The sequence below is a fragment of the Alligator mississippiensis genome, chromosome 7 (genome assembly GCF_030867095.1).
Source record: "Alligator mississippiensis isolate rAllMis1 chromosome 7, rAllMis1, whole genome shotgun sequence".
In the NCBI taxonomy this organism is placed as follows: domain Eukaryota; kingdom Metazoa; phylum Chordata; order Crocodylia; family Alligatoridae; genus Alligator; species Alligator mississippiensis.
Window position 1 is genome coordinate 76,485,026 of NC_081830.1, and position 18,650 is coordinate 76,503,675.

Consider the following 18,650-nt stretch of genomic DNA (forward strand, 5'->3'; position numbering starts at 1 on the left):
TTTCGTCTTTGCAATCTTAATATTCTTTTAACATGGATTTTGCTTGCTGTGTACTATAAGTTTTCTTATTCACAGTTCTGAACACCTAAGACAGAGCCATTCCATGGTCCTATCAGACTGGGTGAGTTTAGGAGACACCTCATTGTACACAAAGACTTAAGTCACCAAACATTACCAGGAGGTAGGAACATTTCCATTTTGTTGCTGTCTCTGCAAGTTGCAGATGTGTCTGATGGCTCATTTAGTTAGCTGTAGAATGGGTTTTTGAGAAAGAAAAGCAGAGCAGTAGCATCTTTGCCAATGTTGCACGACTTTTGTGTATTTATTTTAAATGTTGATGGCAATCTTTATTATTATTTATGACAATAAACTTACTAATTATAATATACTGTATATATAACAGGCATATATCATACCAATTATTATATACTGTATTATAACATATTGCACTATGAACACTTAAAAATGTAATCTGTAGGCACCCTACTGTACTTTAAGAAGGATGCAGAGAAACTGGAAAGGATCTAGAGATGAGATGAGCAACAGAAATAGTAAAAGGGTTGGCATTCAAGCTGTTTGAGGCAAGGTTGAGGCGAAAAAGAAGATTCTGTGGGTAGGGGGGCAGGGGCATGATGGCATTTTTCTAGCATTTGAAAGACTGCCATGAAGAAGACTGCCAGAGAGGGCAGAACAAGAGGTGGTGAGTTTATATTTCAGCAAAGCAGATTTAAATTGAATCTCAGGAAAAACTTCTTAATTGTAAGAACAGTGGGAGACTGGAACAAGCTGCCTAGAGAAGCTGAGGAATTTCCTTCACTGGAAGTTATAGAATCAGAGAAAATTAGGTTAGGAACAGACCTCAGGAGGTCACATCTAGTTCAACTCACTGCTCAACGCAGGACCATCCCCAGCTAGACCATCCCAGCCAAGGCCTTATCCAGCTAGATCTTACAAACCTCCAAGGATGGAGATTGCACAACCTCTCTGTGTAACCTGTATTGAAGAAGAGACTGCACAGGCACCTGTCTGGGAAAAGTTAGGAATAGTGAATCCAGCACAAGGTTAATTTAGATGACCCTTGAGGCCCGTCCAACTCCATGATTCTATAGTTCTGAGCAAATGTGAGGTAATTAGGAGATACGATTACTATAAAGCAGAAACTGTGTGAATACTTATAATTAATTTCTCTCTTCACCCTTTCAGTTATATTAATACAAAGTCATTTGCTCCTTACTCTAGGCACCTTAGGAAAAACGTGGGAAAAAAAATCAACTATAATTGTACTCTAAACCATCCCGTACTGTGAATACGTCATCACAAGCCACTGATCTGTCTTCTAAACAAGGAATTATTACTTGTTAAAAACACATTCAGCTACAACATGCTCTGGGAATTTTAATTTAGAGGGCTTCAGTTGTAAACTGAAACTGACTCAGTCCCTCTCCCGTTTCCTGGCAGCATCTGTTTAAATACTTTCAGGCATCTTTGTCATTTTTAGTTTAATTGAGAAATGTTAATGTTTGTTTTTAAATCATACTCAGATTTCGACTGTCCTTGGCTAAAACCATCTCAGAGTAAAACAGAAGAGATGAGTGGGATTCTGGTGAGATCAAAACCCACCATCAGTCTCATGGGCTGAGAACGCATGGATGATCAGTCCTTAGCTTGCCCTTCCTTCTTCACATAGGCCAGGTACAGACATTACAATTTTACCAGTAGAAGTAATCAGAAACTGGTCTGTACTCATAAGAGAACAGAAGTCCGGCACACAAAACCAGCCTATACCCATAACAGAACTGAAGTTCGGCACACGTAGACTGTTTTAAAAATGGCAGAACCCAATCTAAGATTAGTCCCCCCTCAACAAAGGGAGAATATGCGTTCTATTTACTACCAATTTAAGCTGATGGAAAACTGCATGACTTATACCAGGGGCGGGCAATTATCTTGGGCAGAGGGCCGCTTACTGAGTTTTGGCAAGCCATTGAGGGCCACATGACAGGCAGCCTAGGGCAGATTAATATTAATTTTCTAAATTTTTTAGGGGCTCCACGGGTCAGATAGAATGGCCTGGCGGGCTGCATCTGGCTCCCGGACTGCATTTTGCCCACTCCTGACTTGGATCAATTCCAACGCGGGCTTTTTGAATGTCTCTACCTAGCCAGAGATATAGAGGCATCTTCATTTTCTCAGTTTCTGGTGTAAAACAATTGTGGGGCCATCTTTTTATCTCAGTGATATCAGTTTAAATCTGATGGGCACATTATGCTACCCAGTCAATGGCTCCATTAGGGTTTGCACTGATGTAACTGAAATCAGCACCTATTCCCTAGAACCAGAAATTCAAGTTCCAAGGTCCAAATTCAAACTCTACCCCTCATTCTTCTAACCAGGGTCCAGCTTGCTGTGCCTATAGCTTTTTTAGAAGGTACCCTAACATCTGAATTCCCACCTGTTCTGCTGGGACACAATTAATCCCATGAGAATCCACTGTAAGTCATTGCTTTCAACCTCAAGCAATTTCCCCCCTTTCCCATGCTGTGTTGTCATCCTCTTTACCAGAGTGGACAGCATTACATGTCTACTGTATATATACACAATTGGACAGGGCTCTGGGATGAAAAGCTTTGTGGAAATGCAAGATATTCTTATATCATTGCAGCCCAGCCATAATTCATTCTATAGGGTCAAACCCATCTAAGGGCCATGAGTTAGCACAAAGTCCTCTTAAGCTCCTTAAGGGCGAAAATGATCAACTGCTGCGCGAAAGTCCCAGAAAGGCATTTATCTATCCTATAAGCCTCATACCACCTAAGCAGCTCCTCAGGGGAGCTTAAGGGAGGTGTGAATGCTGCAGAGAATTCAGTGTGTAACCTCTGCTTGGGGCTGCATTTTTATTCCATAATAAACAGCAATCAAAACAGTATCTTAAATGGCCAAAAAGGATAAGCAGAGTAATCAGTCAAAAATAAATTCTTTAGTTGGTTTGGCTGACAACAACGTGAGACTGCTAACACTGACAAAGACTAACCGTCTGAGAGCATTACAGCAAGAAATAAATACTGGTGGTAACTGTCTTTGCCCTCAGAAGCTCCAAGACAAGGGGTCAAGTTCACTTCCTTTTCCACCGTTGGAATAAATTCCAACCTCATTAGACATGTCCTCCCCAGGACACTATATTTTGGCTGTCTTTAGCTGCTAGTTTTACCTTCTGAATTTTATTCCACACACGTTCTTTATCACTTCTTCTTCCTTCAAGGGTGTCCGTGGCATCTGCCATTAGCAACTGCAGCTGGGGCACCAAGATAAAAATTATCAGTGTGGAATTCACACAGAAATAACTTCTCTAAATACACAGATTAAAACCTAATTAAAAAATCATTTGTACGCTGATGATTTTATTACTCATCTTTCACACAATGAGCACTGCCGCCTCATCATTGCTTCAGCCATTACACTGTGTTATTGTGGATATAAAATACTTAACAATGGGGAAAATTCCTGTGGAATATTTGTCCGTAAACCTATAGGTTTCAATGCAGTAAATGCTTATGTTTTGCAAAGGCAGATTTGGATGGTAAGAATAAAGGTCCCATATTTCATTATTTAACTCTCTGGGATATTCTATGTAGTACATGAATACTTTTTAGTATTTTCTCCTAAGGGTAATGCATCACAGTTTAAGACAGCATGTAAAACCTCACAAGAGGACAACACTAAAGTTGAGATGTTTTTACTGTACCTCAAAGTATCTAGCTCATTTACCTTCTTTTACTATCCTCTTCTTTGACAGAGCCTCCCCATCATTCAGTGTAACAGCGCATAAAAACAAGGCTGGCTATTTCTAGAATAAACTACAAAAATGCAGCTGTTTAAAAGGCTTGATAGTCAGTATTCACTACTTGTGTCTGGGCCCAGAATTTGGTGTGGTCTCACTTTGTTCCTCTTCTTATGCATCTTAAAAATGCATTTTTAACTGCATGTAAATAACACAGAAATTGTTGGCCTGGACCAGACAGGTCTATCTAATTCACTATCCTCTTCCTTGCAGCAGCCTACACTGGAGGGTGCAAGCAATAGGCAAATGTAAAATAATCTTCCCTCAGTTAGGCCTCTTTCTACACCCTTTAGTTAGAGATCAGTTTGAGAACTGAAGCATGGGGTTTAGCATCTCTTCTAAAACTTAATGTTGATCATTATAAATTAGATAGCCTTGTTATCTATTTAGATGTCTAGTCTCTTGAAAAGTCTGGTTTCAAAAGGCATAAATAAAAGGAAATTCAGAATTCCTGTTGAAGATCCAGCTGAACATTGCCATGTACTCACCTTTCTGTACTCAGATGGTGTGGGAACCTAATATAAGTACATGACATGATATCACTCAGGAGCTCTGCTAGTTATGCTTAGCTAAGCAAGAGATGGAAAAGATGCCTAGTCTAAGAAGCCACACTGTATTTCCTTAAATTTATGGAAGTGAGCTTTACCATTCAAGTTTGTGCTTAAAATTCCTTTCCTGTGCTCCAGCACTGGATAAATAATGCATGACTGCATGAATATTCTTTTGACTCACTAAATGAATTTGCTTTGGCTTTAGCTTGCTTTCACAACCATGTTGCACTCACTTTGCATGAACATCCATTGGACTGAATCTTATTGGTCCAAATGTTTGCAGAAAACAAAGTCTTATATATCAATATTCATGGCAACAAAATGCAAGTTCTGCTGCTGGCTGTAATAGGATCAGAGTCAAGGTCTTTGACAGAGATTGTCAAACATTTTCTGTTACACTAATTTTGTGACAAAAAATCTCATTGAGAGAGAAGAAGTGTGTCTAGAATAGTCAACAGTTTGACAGTTAGGTTACTCAGCGCACATATGGGAAGTCCAGGTTCAAATCTTTGCTTCAAATCAGGTGAAGTGTGGTCCTAAACTTGTTGCTTTCAGTGTCCCACAGGGTAGGTAAATGCTCTCATCATCAGCTTGTTGTGGAATCGGATTCCTCTGGTTTAAAAAAAAAATTCACCTTGCCCCAAGAAATCTTCCCAATGAAAGATTTGCTGAAATTGATAACTTGCCCTGACAAGTTTCAGTTTCAACAAATCTGCATTTTTGGATGAAGACTGTTTTATGGAATATTTCCTGACCGGCTCTATAAGGGAAATCAGAAAATTCTTCCAGATAGACAGCTAGCATTTTAAAACAAAAGAAATCTATTTTGTTTTTCCCAAAATGGAATTTTTCTGGAAATACTTTCCCATGAAAAACATTTGTATTTTAACTCTTCATCACAATTTGTGTTGACCCCCCCCCCCACAAACCCAATCTATTTTTTAAAGAGGAATAGCTTTCTATTTTCCATCAAGTTCCCAGGTTTGATTTATGGAGCACGAATACAGTAATGCAGAGCCATAAACATCTTCAGAAGGTTTTTGTGTTGATATTTTGATTGTGTTCAGCAGCTCACATTGAATGAAATTTTCCTTCCCTCAGATCTTGCAAACAAATAACAAGTTTAAAAATCATGAGCCAAGAGTCTCTTTGCCATATGTTAGGACTCTCTTAATTTATATGCTTTTGAAGTTAACAGAAAGGAGTTTACAACTGAAATGCCTTTAGGCTCCTTGTAACAGCACTGATATAACTAGGGTGGAGTTATAAGGGCAGCTGCCCCCGGTGCCAACTTAAGCTGTGCGTGGAAAAAAAATGGCTCTGATAGCACTGGTAGCACATGGACAGCCAGAAGTCCCCGTATGACACAGCTTCCCAGAGTGCCTGACTGTTGTTGCGCTTCCGTGTAACGGCACGAATGCACTGTACACCCAGCATGCTTTACATTTTGCACAACTTATAATCCACATAACATACATGAAGTTTTAGCTGTTCCTTATTGGAAAATTTAAACTGGTCTATATTTGAACCACCTCAGGCTAGGTACAGACATTAAAAAAACTCAAAGCAGAATTGATCTAAGTTACGCAGTTTTCTGTTAGCAGCGTAGTTTAGATCAGTAGCGAACAGAACATACATTTGCCCGTCGGTGGGGGATCAGGGCACAAATCTCAGGCTGGGTTTCACCATTTTTAAACCAGTCTGTGTGCACTCAACTTCTGTTCTGTGATGGGTATAGACTAGTTTCTGATCTCTTATACCGGTAAAAAATGTAATGTCTGTACCTGGCTTTAGTTATCTCAGCTGTCCCAGTGGAAAGCCAGAATGACTTCAGTGGAGTTATTCTATGTTTGTGTTAGAGGAAAGTATTGGCTTGATCTATTCTTCCCCACAGAAAAATACCAAAAAAAAATTCTGATCATGGTCATAAACAATTTTAAAGGAAGAAGAGTGCAAAGTATATTCACTACAAAGCTCTGGAAATGCACAAGAGTCCTTCCATCCATAGGAGTGGATGATGGTCCAGCTTCTTAGAGTCTGCCTGTTCAAAGAACTAATCCTGAATGTATAGTTGTTCCCATGCAGCATCCCATTGACTCTGTGTAGGAGTTACTGCAGAAGCACTGACATCCAAAGTTGGCTTTCACATACCAGGCCTAAAGGAGTTGAATTTCCTTTATTGGTAGGCATTTGTGCAGAGTGCAAGGGAGGATGGCAGGGCAAAGTACCACTAATAAACTGATGAATCCATACATTTTAATGCTGCAGACAGGCCAGACTGTTACTTTTTTTCTTTTAAATTACTCCTGTTTTGGGCTTGGCAAACATGGATTTCTTACTAGATATTTACCATTCATCACTGAATAGTCATGCCAGGTTCTGGTTCTGCCAAGTCCTATGAAATAAAGTGAGACTAGCTTTCCCCTCCTCTGTTTTCCTGAGGCTTCCTTGAACCTTCCTTTGAAATATTCCAAGGGAGGTCAGGCTCCCAGCTGGAGAAGAGTCGCTTTACATAGATTTAGGCAACAATTAAGAGCACATGCCCAAGATATGTTATTTGGAAAGTCTCTAGTGAAAAATGCATCAGTTTCTCAAGATACACCTCTAATCGGCCTTAAAATGTGGACTGGTAGATACTAGTACCAGGAAACTTGTTCCAAACAGAGGATGCCTTTTACTAGAAATAGTTTATTTGAAATGTGTCTTCCTCTTACCTTAAGCACAGATTTTAATGTTTGGCAGCTGCTAGGTGTGTGCAGAGTTGGTCTTATTTGATATGGATTCAGATTTGGCCCGAATTGGGGACAGTGATTTGATTCTTTGATTGGGATCACTGTCCCTGATTCAATTTGGCCAAATCTGAAGATTTAATGTTGATTCAGAGAGACAGCAATTCGGCCATAGACACAGCTTTAAATGTTTTTTCTACATACCTCGAGGCACCAGTGTGGCTTGTGAGCACTGCAATGCTGAGGCAGATGGAGCGTCCCACAGGGGGCCCTCCATGTGCTCAGCGGCGAACCTGGAAGTGGACCGGAAGTACTGGGTTTGCTGGGGAGTGTGCTGGGGGGCCCCCCATGCCCCTCCCAGCTCAGCGATAGGCCATGGGGGGACCCCAGGTGCCTCCCCAGACCCAGGAGGCACCAGTCGCTGAGCTGTGGTGGTGTGGGGGGCCCCTCATGTGCTCCCCAGCAGTCCTGGAAGTGGACAGGAAGTGTTTCTGGTCCACTTCTGGGTCTGCTGCTGAGCGTACTGGGGAGCCCCCATGCTGCTGTGGGACGCTACATGCACCCCAGCATCGCAGCATTCAGGAGCTCCCTGCTACATAGAGGTATGTAGAAAAAACATTTAAAGCTGTCCGAATCACCGAATCTTTCCGAATCGATTTGGAGGGTTCCGACTCGATCCGGAGAGATTAAAGGGCTGAATCTCCACTGAATCGATTCAGGGGCTGAAGCTTCACACAGCCCTAGCAACTACCTCCCTCAACAAGATGGAGCTGTTTAGTTCCTTATGGCAAGCTGCTCTGTGAAGCCCTGGCTCTACAGAGCTCAGGGGCTTTGCAGGACAGCAGCCATGGCTCGAGACTGGCTTCAGGAAAACCCAGAATCTCAGAGGCCAATGTTTAGATCATCAACGCTTGACTGACTATAAAAGTAGGGAGTGAGGAATATGTAATCCTCACTCAGGAGAACAAAGGGAGAAATTTGTTTTACTTGAGCAAATTGTTGAACACCCCACAAACTTGATATAACTATAGTAGCACTTGGCACTGCTATAGCACGTTCCATTTGCACGTATCAGGCTGTTAAACTTGTTAATGAATTCAGCTTCGTAACACTCCTGCAAATATTACTATCCTCATTTTATAGAGGGGAGGAAAAAAAAAACAACCCTAAAGCACAGAGGGGCAAAGGGATTTGCTCAGGATTGCACAGGAAGGTAAGAATAAAAATCTCTTGCTTCCTGATTTCTAGTCCTGCACTCAAACCCCAAGAACATTCTGCCTCTCTTGGTGCAGCTGGCTATGCTGCTGGATATTTTTGCATATCCTGATCTGAATAATTGCAATCATTTTCCAGGCTTGTTTTTGGAGGGTTGGGGGAAGGAAAGATGTTTTTAGAATATAAGAGTAAATGCTTCCCACCCTTCCACAAAAAGTACCCATGCAGGAGCGCAGCACCTCTTCTGATAAAATATTGCAAGGAGAATTTCAAAACTAGTCCAGAGTCTGTGAATATTAAGCATTGACTTCCAGTACAAATTACATTGCAACATCTCTTTCCCCCTATCCCTTGGCTCACTGCCTGCAAGAGCCAAAACAAGGATTAAAAATAAATACTCACCAATTCAGCATCTTGCTGACTGATGTCCTGCAGATAGGGAACGGTTGCTAGCTCAGCTATCGCTTGATTAATCACTTGGGACTGTTCCTTGACTCGCTGCAACTGGCAGAGGAGGCTGGCATATTGCAACTTCTCTATCACACCTGAACATGCACAGAAACTCTCCTAGTCTCTTAGCAAAAGCAAATGGGTTAGAAGAAAGCCACAGAAAACATACCTCTCCTTTGAGACTTATGTCAGGGCTTATCGTCATATATATTCCCACTGGTAATTCTATAACCAAAGAAGCATAAAACACCTTTAAGATAATGCTTTTTAGAATCTTATATAGGAAAAAAGACTTTACACAATCTCTCTAGTAGTACTAGAAGAAAAATTGTTGATAACTGATATGCAAGAGCAGACCCCAGATAACCAACACAAATGTACTTTTTTCTTTTCTCACTTAGAAAAGCCTATTCCATAATCCCCTTTGTTAAACTGTTGTTCGACTTTTTGGGTTTCCTTTAATGCTTCAGTGAAGAGGTTCAGGAAACCACATAATGGAAAAATCCCTGACATGGTCACAAACAAGGAAAACTCACAGCTTTCACACCTGGCTATAACACATGACGAAACTGCAGAGATGGACTCTGATCCTGGTAGCATTTGAACACAAAATGTAAGCATGAAAGGAAGTTAGTCAAGTGTTTAAATTAAAAGGGAAGCATGTGCCCAAGTGCTTGTCAGATTAGAGTTTTAGGGTCATATTTTCAAAAGTATCACAATGCTCAAATTTAGAGATTGGTACCTAGTAGGATTTTCAAACCACGTAGGCCTACGTGCATCACTGCAAAGCTGTGTTCACCACCTGGTCCTTAGGCATCCTGACACTGCTTTGCTCCTGCTGCATTCATTGGATCAGGGAAGTGAGCTTTTATTTCCTATATGCCACGCATGTAACCTAACCACTAGCCTACAGAGCCAACCTTTCACTTGTTTATCTTCTTGGCCCAGTGAATATTTAATAATTTGAATCCAATAGGATAGCTTCAAAAATGATATTTAGAGAACATCATTGCATGTCACCTAATAGTCCAGTAGTTAGCATCTGGTCCTGGCAGGGAAAGCCCTGAGATCTAGTCTCTGCAATAAATCAGGCAAAGCAGGGGTTTAAAGACCGGTTCCAAGGACCCTGGTTAGTGTCTTAATTGCTAGGGGTCATGAAACAGTGCTAGCCAGCACCCAAAAGTCTTGTGTATGGCTCTCTCCTGTACATGTGCAATGCATGTGCGTTCTCTGAAAATGTTGACCAGAGCAGGCACTGTAAGGGACCATCTAAGCTGAGAATCCTATGGGACCTGGACATGGGCTGAGGCTCCAAGTGACTTAATGACAACAGGACTCAAACAGTTTTCTGAAGGCCCACCAGCAGCAATTTAGGCATACAGGGATTTTAAGGCACTGCTGCTGTTTCTGATGTAGGTGCCTGCCTACACAAGATGACTATGAACTAACAATATGATGTGGCCATGGAAAAGGCAAACTGAGTCCTAGAGTGTATAAGGTGGGGTATTTCCCCCCAGTGGTTGGAAAATTTTAAAGTCATTGTATCAGATCTTATTGAGACCACATCTGGAATACTGGGTACAGTTCTGGTGATTTGTGCAGAAGGGTGGATTCAAACTGGAACATGGGCAGAGCAAGGCTACTAGGATTACCATGTGACTGGAGAGCCTATTTTATTAAAGGAGAGGAGATTGGCTTGTTTAATTTAACAAGGGTTGAGAAGGGGGCATTATTGCTGTCTATAAATACATCAGTAGGGGGGAGTGTTGGTGTAAACACCAATAGGAAAGAGCTATTCAAGATAAAAGACAACAGTGATGTAGGAAGTGGTCATAAATAATTTTAGGCTAAAAAAAGAAGGAAGCCTCTTAATAGGACCTGTGGGGGCAAAAGGGGTAAGAATCCATCCTTTCTACCTTATAACTCAATTCTTATGCTCAGAAAAAGTTAAGTTTCCATGGTTTGACCTACAGGAAGCTCTATGTATCATCAGGGAAAAGGTTTATACTAATGCTGACACTGAAATTATACACTGCCTGGGTCAGATGTAGCAGGGTGATTTAGTAATTAGAAAATTCCCTGATATAAGGAGGCATTAATTGTTTTACTTCATCTCAATGCCAGTCAGTGCTATGCTATTAGCCACCCTAAATTGAAGAAGGCCCTGCCAATTTCAAAGTTGCTTTGAGGCCAGATGCTCCCAGTAAGGATGGGCTGAGCCTTAATGAGGTGCAAACAGCTGAGGGGAGGCTAAGCAGAGACTTTGACTGACAAGGTAAGGAGTTATAATGAGGTGTAAAGAGCCAGAAGCAGGCCTGAATCAGCAGGCATGCTTAGTTCCATTTCTAATATTGAAATCCATGGGATTTGGGGAATATCTAGTACCATTTGCACATTTTAAATAACTGCCTACTTTACCCACCAGTGTCTTAAGTAGCTTATACTTTATAAGCTATATACTGTACATACATGGACATAAAGAAGAGTAATCAAGGAGAAGGAGAGAGAGAGAGGGAGAAGCTAACATATAACAAAATATATCTAATACAATTTTAGTTGGAGCAGGAGGCTGTTCTTTGCCTTTCTTGAAAACCACCCAAGAAACCCTTTGTGTAAGTTTTTAGAAGTGAATGTATTGACTCATCAGCTAAGAAAGCAAGTTAAAAATGCTCTCTCATTGGGCTGAATCATGCTGTCCCAGTAGGGCTTCTCCAATTATCAATAAGCAGAGGCAAAATGGAAACAACTCTTTGTTAGTTTGATTTGCCAGAAAAATATGAGAGCGCGCCATGGAACTAAAGCAAACAAATTGGATAACTGAGCCAGCTGGTGCTCTGTGGACATAGCAATGTTATTTAAATCTACAGTAGGCCAGAGGTAAATAAATAAATAACGTACAACAGGATTTTTTTAAATGGATTATAGCAGGTTGAATGTTGTCAGAGGTGGTGTTTCAGTGACAATGAAAAATGCAGAAGGAGAGTGTATATAACTGCTGCTGGCAGAAAGAAGAGTCCATGGGGATCTGAACCACATGATGGGGAATTACATGAACTACAGTGGAATTCAAGAGACTACTAAGCTGCAGCAAAAGAAAAAAAAGAAAGTGGCTAAGGAAGAAACTGAAACTGCCTCACACAGGTGTATTGAATGGTAAATAAATAGTAAAAGCTTGCAGGGAAGCTTTAGTGGGAAAGAACTAGCTTATTGAACAGATGGAAGTGCTTAACACCTAAGAACTGGGAATGTGATGTAACCAACAACTACAGGACACACTTTTAATGCCAAGACAAAAAGGGCACAAAACATTAGCAGGCAGACCAACCATAATGCTGTTCCTTGGCAGATGTGTCCAAGCATAAAGTGTCCAGGTTTCACAAGGAAGGAACAAAAAGTAGAAGTAACAAATGCTGGGCCTTGCTTTGTAGCCTTCTTCAAACTAGCCAAGGAGTTCTCTAAAGAGAAAGTCCATAGAAAACTTACAGCTAAAATGATCCCTTTTAAAGAGTTTCTTCTGAGTTCATTGATAAAGGGCTTGTCCCTCTGTGGATTAAGCAGAAGACTTTCAAGAGGTATGCTAGTAAGGCAGTACATCCAAGGAAGCGGTGCCTCAGCATCAGGTCTTAGTCCCTCTCTAGGACCCTGGGTGGCAGAGCACTGACTTAAGACAGAACCAGTTTATTACAAGTGGAATTTAACAGCTGCCACTCGCTGGACAGATAGAGAGGCTTCTGAAGCATGAAACCTGAAGCTAAATAACACTCATGTTGCATTGCAAATACAGCTAGATGGCCTCTAACAGTGCAGCCTACACTGTCCTTTAGAACTTCAGGCTGCATATTGTCAGCAGGCGTTGGGCCGATATGCTACTGAGACTTCTAAAAGCCATGGTCCTCCTTCTCTTGCTTTTTATGCAAACATTTAGACAGTACTTGAGAAATAACCTTTGTGTCCATTCTATTAATTTATAAAGCTGACTTTCTGAGTGCTAGAAACTAAGAGAAACAATGTAGTAGTTTGAGAGAAATGAAGCAGGAATAGCGACAGCAAACACCTGACAGGTGTTTTCACAAATACCTTGTTGAGCTCGTTTGAGCCCAATTACCTCCTGCCCATGGCAGGAGACTGGACTTGATGATTTTACAGGTCCCTTCTGGTCCTTCTTTATATGATTGTATGTTTGTCTATCAGCTTGAAGAGCACCAGTTTGCACAAGCCCTATTAATGGATCTCCATTTTATCAATTTATCATCTGATTACAGCAATGCTTCATGAACAGACCCATGATGGGCTGCAGCATTATGTTGAAACCTGCATTAAATTTCTTCAAAGCCCCTAGCTTGCTCCATAAAGCATATCCTGCAATTGGTGTAGCATAAATACTTTCATGGAACTGAAAAAGGCAGCAAAACAATTAGTTCTGCAAATTCTGTATTCTATTGTTGTCCTATGGAGGAGCCCATTTAGGCCTTGTTCATCCATATTCATGAAGTGAGATAACTAAACTGCTGGCAGCCCCAGCTCCCTCATGTTGAGTAACAGTTTGTTCCACAAATACAGGGCTGATCAACATCATAGAAAACAGCATTGGAAGGGATCTCAGGAGGTCATCTAGTATAATGTCTTGCTCAAAGCAGGACCTAACCCAACTCTCTCATCCCAGCCAATGTCTACCTGGGTTTTAAAAACCTCCAAGGATGGAGATTCCACAACTTCTCTTGGTGACCTGCTCCAGTGTTTTACTACCCTAGTAAAGGGTTTTACTGTCCTAGTGAGACAGTGTTTCCTAATATCTAACCTAAACTTCCCTTACTACAACTTGAGCCCATTGCTCCTTGTTCTGTCATCTGCCACCACTGAGAACAGTCCAGCTCCATCCTCTTTGGAACCAGTCTTCAGGTAGTTGAAGGCTGCTATTAAATCGCCCCTCAGCCTTCTCTGACCAGTTCCCTCAGCTACTCCCCATAAGTCATGTGTCCCAGACCTTTAACCATTTTTCTTGACTCTGCTCAACTCTCTCTAATTTGTCTATACCCTTTTTGTAGTGGGGGGCCCAAAACTTGATACTGTACTCCAGATTGGCCTCACCAGTGCCAAATAGAAGGGAATAATCACTTCCTTCGATCTGCTGGCAACACTCCTACTAATGCAACCCAGTATGCCTTTTAGCCTTCTTCATAACAAGGGCACGCTGATGGTAGGTAGGTACCATTCATTGTGGACAAGAGTGGCAGAACCTAGTGCAGTGGCTTTTATTGTTTCAGTAACAGCTTACAAGGGGTTCACAATGGGGCCCTGGAGTATGAGTATCCAAATGCCTTACTGATTCTTTTCTTGTAGAGAATGGAGAGGAATAAAGGGAATGTTTTGCTTTAGTAAAAATATCTAGACAGATCATATTTAAAGAATTCTTACCACCAGCTGGAGGTGCTACAGTTTAAGCAGTTTAAGTGTGATATATGGTATTTTCTTACATATAACATGCACCTTTTGCCCCCAAAAGTAAGCATGGAAACTGTTTTCTTCACTGGAAAAGAAGCTCACCTGGAGACACTGTGCATGTCGTGGGAGCCGTCAAAATGACTGCTGCTTTTCTGACTCGGCAAGCTGAAGGGGTGGAGTCCTGCGCTAACCCTGTCACAGCCATAGCTATTGGCTGGGCACTAGCGCTTGTGCCTGAAGCACAGGATTGCTAACAGTCCATATATGTGTGGGCAGTATGGAAATAAAAGCTTAAAAATGCTTGTCCATAAAGTCTGTTAAAAAAAAAAAAAAAGAGCTGTCCACAAAAAACGAAGAAACTATGAGCTTGATTGAGGCTAGTGCAAGTGTTGATGGATAGATGCACTTCCTGGATGCTCTGGCTAAGTACAGACAGTCAAAAAGCCCAAGGTGGAATCGATTCACTCTTTGCAGCTTTCTCTAAGCCGTATAGATTGGACTGATAATGAACTGAACTAATGTTCACTTTTTAGCTAGGAAAGGGCAGCCAGATGCCTGCACTAGGCCAGGCCAGAAGCTGAGGCTCTTGAGAGAACATCTTCCAGCCTGCCAGCCATTGCTGAGCCCAGCTGAGTGAAGGCCATCCCAATTGGCTGGCTAGTGGATGATCCCAACCTCCTGCTTTCCCCCATAGGTGGTTGAGGAGCCCCTCATCCCAATGCTGGGCTATCTTGTGGGGAGCCCTGCCTAAGGGGGTTTCCCCTGGCCTGGCCCAGGGAACCCCAAGCACTGGTCTGCCCTGCCTCATGGGACCAGAGGGGGGTTCCCTCCTCCCCCCCATGCAGCTTGGCTGGGCTGTGGCTCAGGCCCACCCCTGCAGGTGGGAGGGAGGGGATGGTCCCCTAGACTGGGTACCTGCCCATGCAGCTGGGTGTAGGGGCATGAGGGAGCCCCCACCTTAGGAGGCTTTCCCTGCCCGGGCCTGGGATTCCCCCAGCCTGGGGCTGCCCTGCTGTGAGGAGCTGAGGGGAATTCCCCCAGTGCCCTTTCCCCAGCATGGCTGCTTGGCTCAGATACTGCTTCAGGGTGGGAGCAGTCTCCCAGACTGGGTGCCCCTGCCTGTGCAGCATGGGGGCATGGGGAGCTCCCACCACGGGGGTAGAACTGCAAAGTGGGGGGGCACCGGTCAGAAAACTGCTCCCCACACCCACCTGTGGCAGCTCCGGAGCCGAGCATCCGCTTGTCTGAATGGGAGAGGAGGAGGGAGCTCCCCTCAGTTCCCTGCAGCAGGGCAAACTGGGGCTTTGTGGCTGGAGCTGGGGTGTCAGGCTCTGTTCCCCCACCGCCCCCACATCGCCCTGCTTTCCTGCCTCAGCTCTGTGACAGCCTGGCGGTGGGGTGAGCTAGGTGCTGGGCTGGTGCAGGGGGGTGCTCTGTGAGGGGGACGTACAAAGCAATCTGGGATGCTGAGGGACTGCAAGGTTAACTTGTGTCAGGAGGGACCTGGACAGAAGTTTGATAGACCAGTTTAATCTAAATCAGTTAAAGCTGATATTAAATCCACCCAGGTCTATCTTAAACCAGTTTCTGCCATTTTGAAACTGGTCTATGTGCACTGAACTTCTGTTCTGTTACAGGTTTATACTGCTTACGTGGACTGGTTGACGTGTAATTTCTGTTCCTAGCCTCTGTGTTTTCAGGAGGACGTACTCGACGTCACAGTCAACCACAATGCTGGAAAAAAGTCTTTTTTCCCTACGTTCTACCTTCTAAATCCAAATTGCTTCTTTTATTTGAGGGCATGTTGCATGTGAGAAAGTATGGTACTTATTTACTCTGAATATCACCTTACTGTGCAAACAGTCCTCGTTTGAAATGAGGCTGGGTATGTAGTGAGGTACTATGGAGTGTAATTAAGAGTATCACAATTGGTTTTGTAAAATATTTTCTGTGTACATTTATCATTACGCTTCAGGTCTTACAAATGGTAATGCTTGTACAAATTGTATAATTAACTTCAAGTTACTGAGCTGCTAGTCTGAAGTAGTGGGACTGACGTCTATTTAGGACTGCTGCCATTGTTTAATTAGCTCTGAGACATTTTCACCCAAGAACATCAGAAGATAACTAGAAGAATTTTGGATTCTACAAGAAATAGCCCTGCCTTTTCTGTGTAAGCATTGCTTTTTTTCCCTACTAAAATTATTCAGTCTTCTTTTCACTTAAGAGAAGCTTGTACAAGTAATATCAGTAACTGAAGGGGAGCAGTCTGTAAAGCAGATTCATTTCAAAAATAGATTTTGTTTCCTTTGAGTGAGATAAACAACAGGTCAATCTTGTAGTTTTAAGAAAAACTTGGAATAATTCCAGGCAAATGGGGGTGTCCAATTTCTGCAGTGCCTAGAAAGTAGCCTCAATCAGGGATAGCAGAGCAGTCCTGTCTCTGCACTATCAGGCCTAGGTTGCTTTACAACCTGATCTTGTGTCAGGGCTGCTATCTTGTCACAATCAGTTTACACTAAGATGATTGAAGGGAAGGAAAACAGCTTTTCACCAAGAATATATGCTGGTTTCTTTATTGTTGTGTGCAAGATTGGCAGCTGCTGGGGCCAAATCAATGATAATTAGTTTTATCTAAGGTTTTACTTTTCTTGAGAGAGACCCCAAGTATGACCCCTTGGGCAAACTAGCTGCTGGTTAAGAACGTATTTGAATGCGCCTCTTACTCGGTCCAGTTAAAATTCTGTTTCTTGGTGCTTTACGTGACATTCAGGAAGGACCTCTCAAAACAGTGTGAAGCGGGTGAAGTCCTGGGCCCTCTGAAAACAATGGGATTTTTGCCCTTGATTTCAATGATGCCAGGATTTCAGTCACCACACTTTGGGTATCCTTACCTGTTATCCAGCTTAGTAATAACTGTCATTTTAAATGCACAAGGGTAAGCCTCAACTAGTATAAATGAACATTGCTGTATTGAAATCAATGGGGCTATGCCAATTCACACCCTCTGAGAAAACGGTTTGTAAACTCAAACAATCCTAGCATGTGTTTCACTGACTTGTCCTTTAGGGTAGCTGTTTGTATCTTGTCTGATATCTTATCTGTCTCTGATAACAGGATCTTAAATGAAGAACTTTTCTATTTAGACCACAGAACCTTGTTTCCCCAAATTTATTCCCAGAACAGACTAGAAGGAGGGAAATCAAACATGTTTCTAGGAGAAGTTTTCTCCTTTCTTAGACAGGAGGGAGAAACCCAGACCTCATTAATGTACTATTAGCACCTCTCAACTAATTTTCCCTCATAAAGCCTTCTGAGGGCACTACAGGGCCCAAAACCACCTGGGGTGACATTCTGGCTGTATTGATGTCAATGGGAATTTTGCCATGATTTCAGTGGGGTGAGGATTTCACCAGTGGAAATGTCAATGCCATAAAGTCTATCCAAGCTTCAGTGCTTTATTCTTATGTCAAAGAAACATAAGCATGTCATGGATGAATAGTACTACACCTTCTAGAAAAGGCCCATTTACATCAACATGTTCAAGAGTTACATGGGGCCTGGGGTCATTCAAGGAGAAATGCTAGCGGTAGAAACAAAGGATGTCCAATTCCTTTGTCATGCATGTCAGGCTTCTGCCACTTTTCCACCCAGGGCTAAGCAGCAAATAGTTTGTTAGGGCCCATCTTTGAGGATGTTGAGCACTTTCAGATGGCCTCGTGAGGTCTCTTCCAGATCTTTGCTATGATCTTATGATCCCACTAGGTTTGTAGGGTCAGACCCTTAGTTTTTCACTTACAGAAATCTGAGAGCAAAGAGAAGCTTTTCTGTAACTTTGGCTAATATTTTCTCTTTGCTGGAGGTTGTTAAGTAGCAATTTTTGACAACCTCCTGTCTGGTGTCACAAACTAGGACTGTCAAACCTGTGATTTGCTAAGATATCCCTGATGAGGAAATGACTTTGATTTTTCTAAGGCATAGATAACTAGAAAACTGTTATTGCTAGGGGAAAAAATGTTAACATTAGCATTTGCTGTCTGTGGAGGAGAGGTTTCTTCCACTTATTTTCTGGAGAATAATTTAAGAATTGCATTAAAATAGTCTAGTCTACATGCAAATTTGATTTTTGACCTTTTGTGCTAATCAAAAGCTATGGTGCTAAAAAGCTGTGTACTTTATTGCAAAAAGTATGGCGTGAATGAACTAAAATCCTGTCAATGTGGCTGTATCAGATTTGAAGGTTGCTTTCCTTGCTTTGCCAGCTAGGGGCTAAGTTTAGGTCTCTAGGACCATTTTGAGTTGCAGTTGTTAACTCTTGATGGAGAAGTTAATGAAATGTATGGGACATTCTGCATTTTAAAACGTAGCAAGCAGCTGTGGTGGTTAGGCTCGTTATTAGGATTAGGAATATAATACAATATGGAA

At 42.2% G+C, this 18,650-nt stretch overlaps 1 protein-coding gene across 1 annotated transcript in view; it reads right to left on the minus strand.

Moving 5' to 3' along the window:
• SPATA16 (spermatogenesis associated 16) overlaps positions 1-18,650 on the minus strand; it is a 133,205-nt gene that overhangs the window by 20,993 nt on the left and 93,562 nt on the right. Inside the window, exons 8-9 of the mRNA XM_014606184.3 lie at positions 8,736-8,900; positions 3,209-3,292 (exon numbers count right to left, since the gene is read on the minus strand). Coding sequence (XP_014461670.1) covers positions 3,209-3,292; positions 8,736-8,900 — 249 coding nt within the window. The remainder of the gene's footprint in view (positions 1-3,208; positions 3,293-8,735; positions 8,901-18,650) is intronic.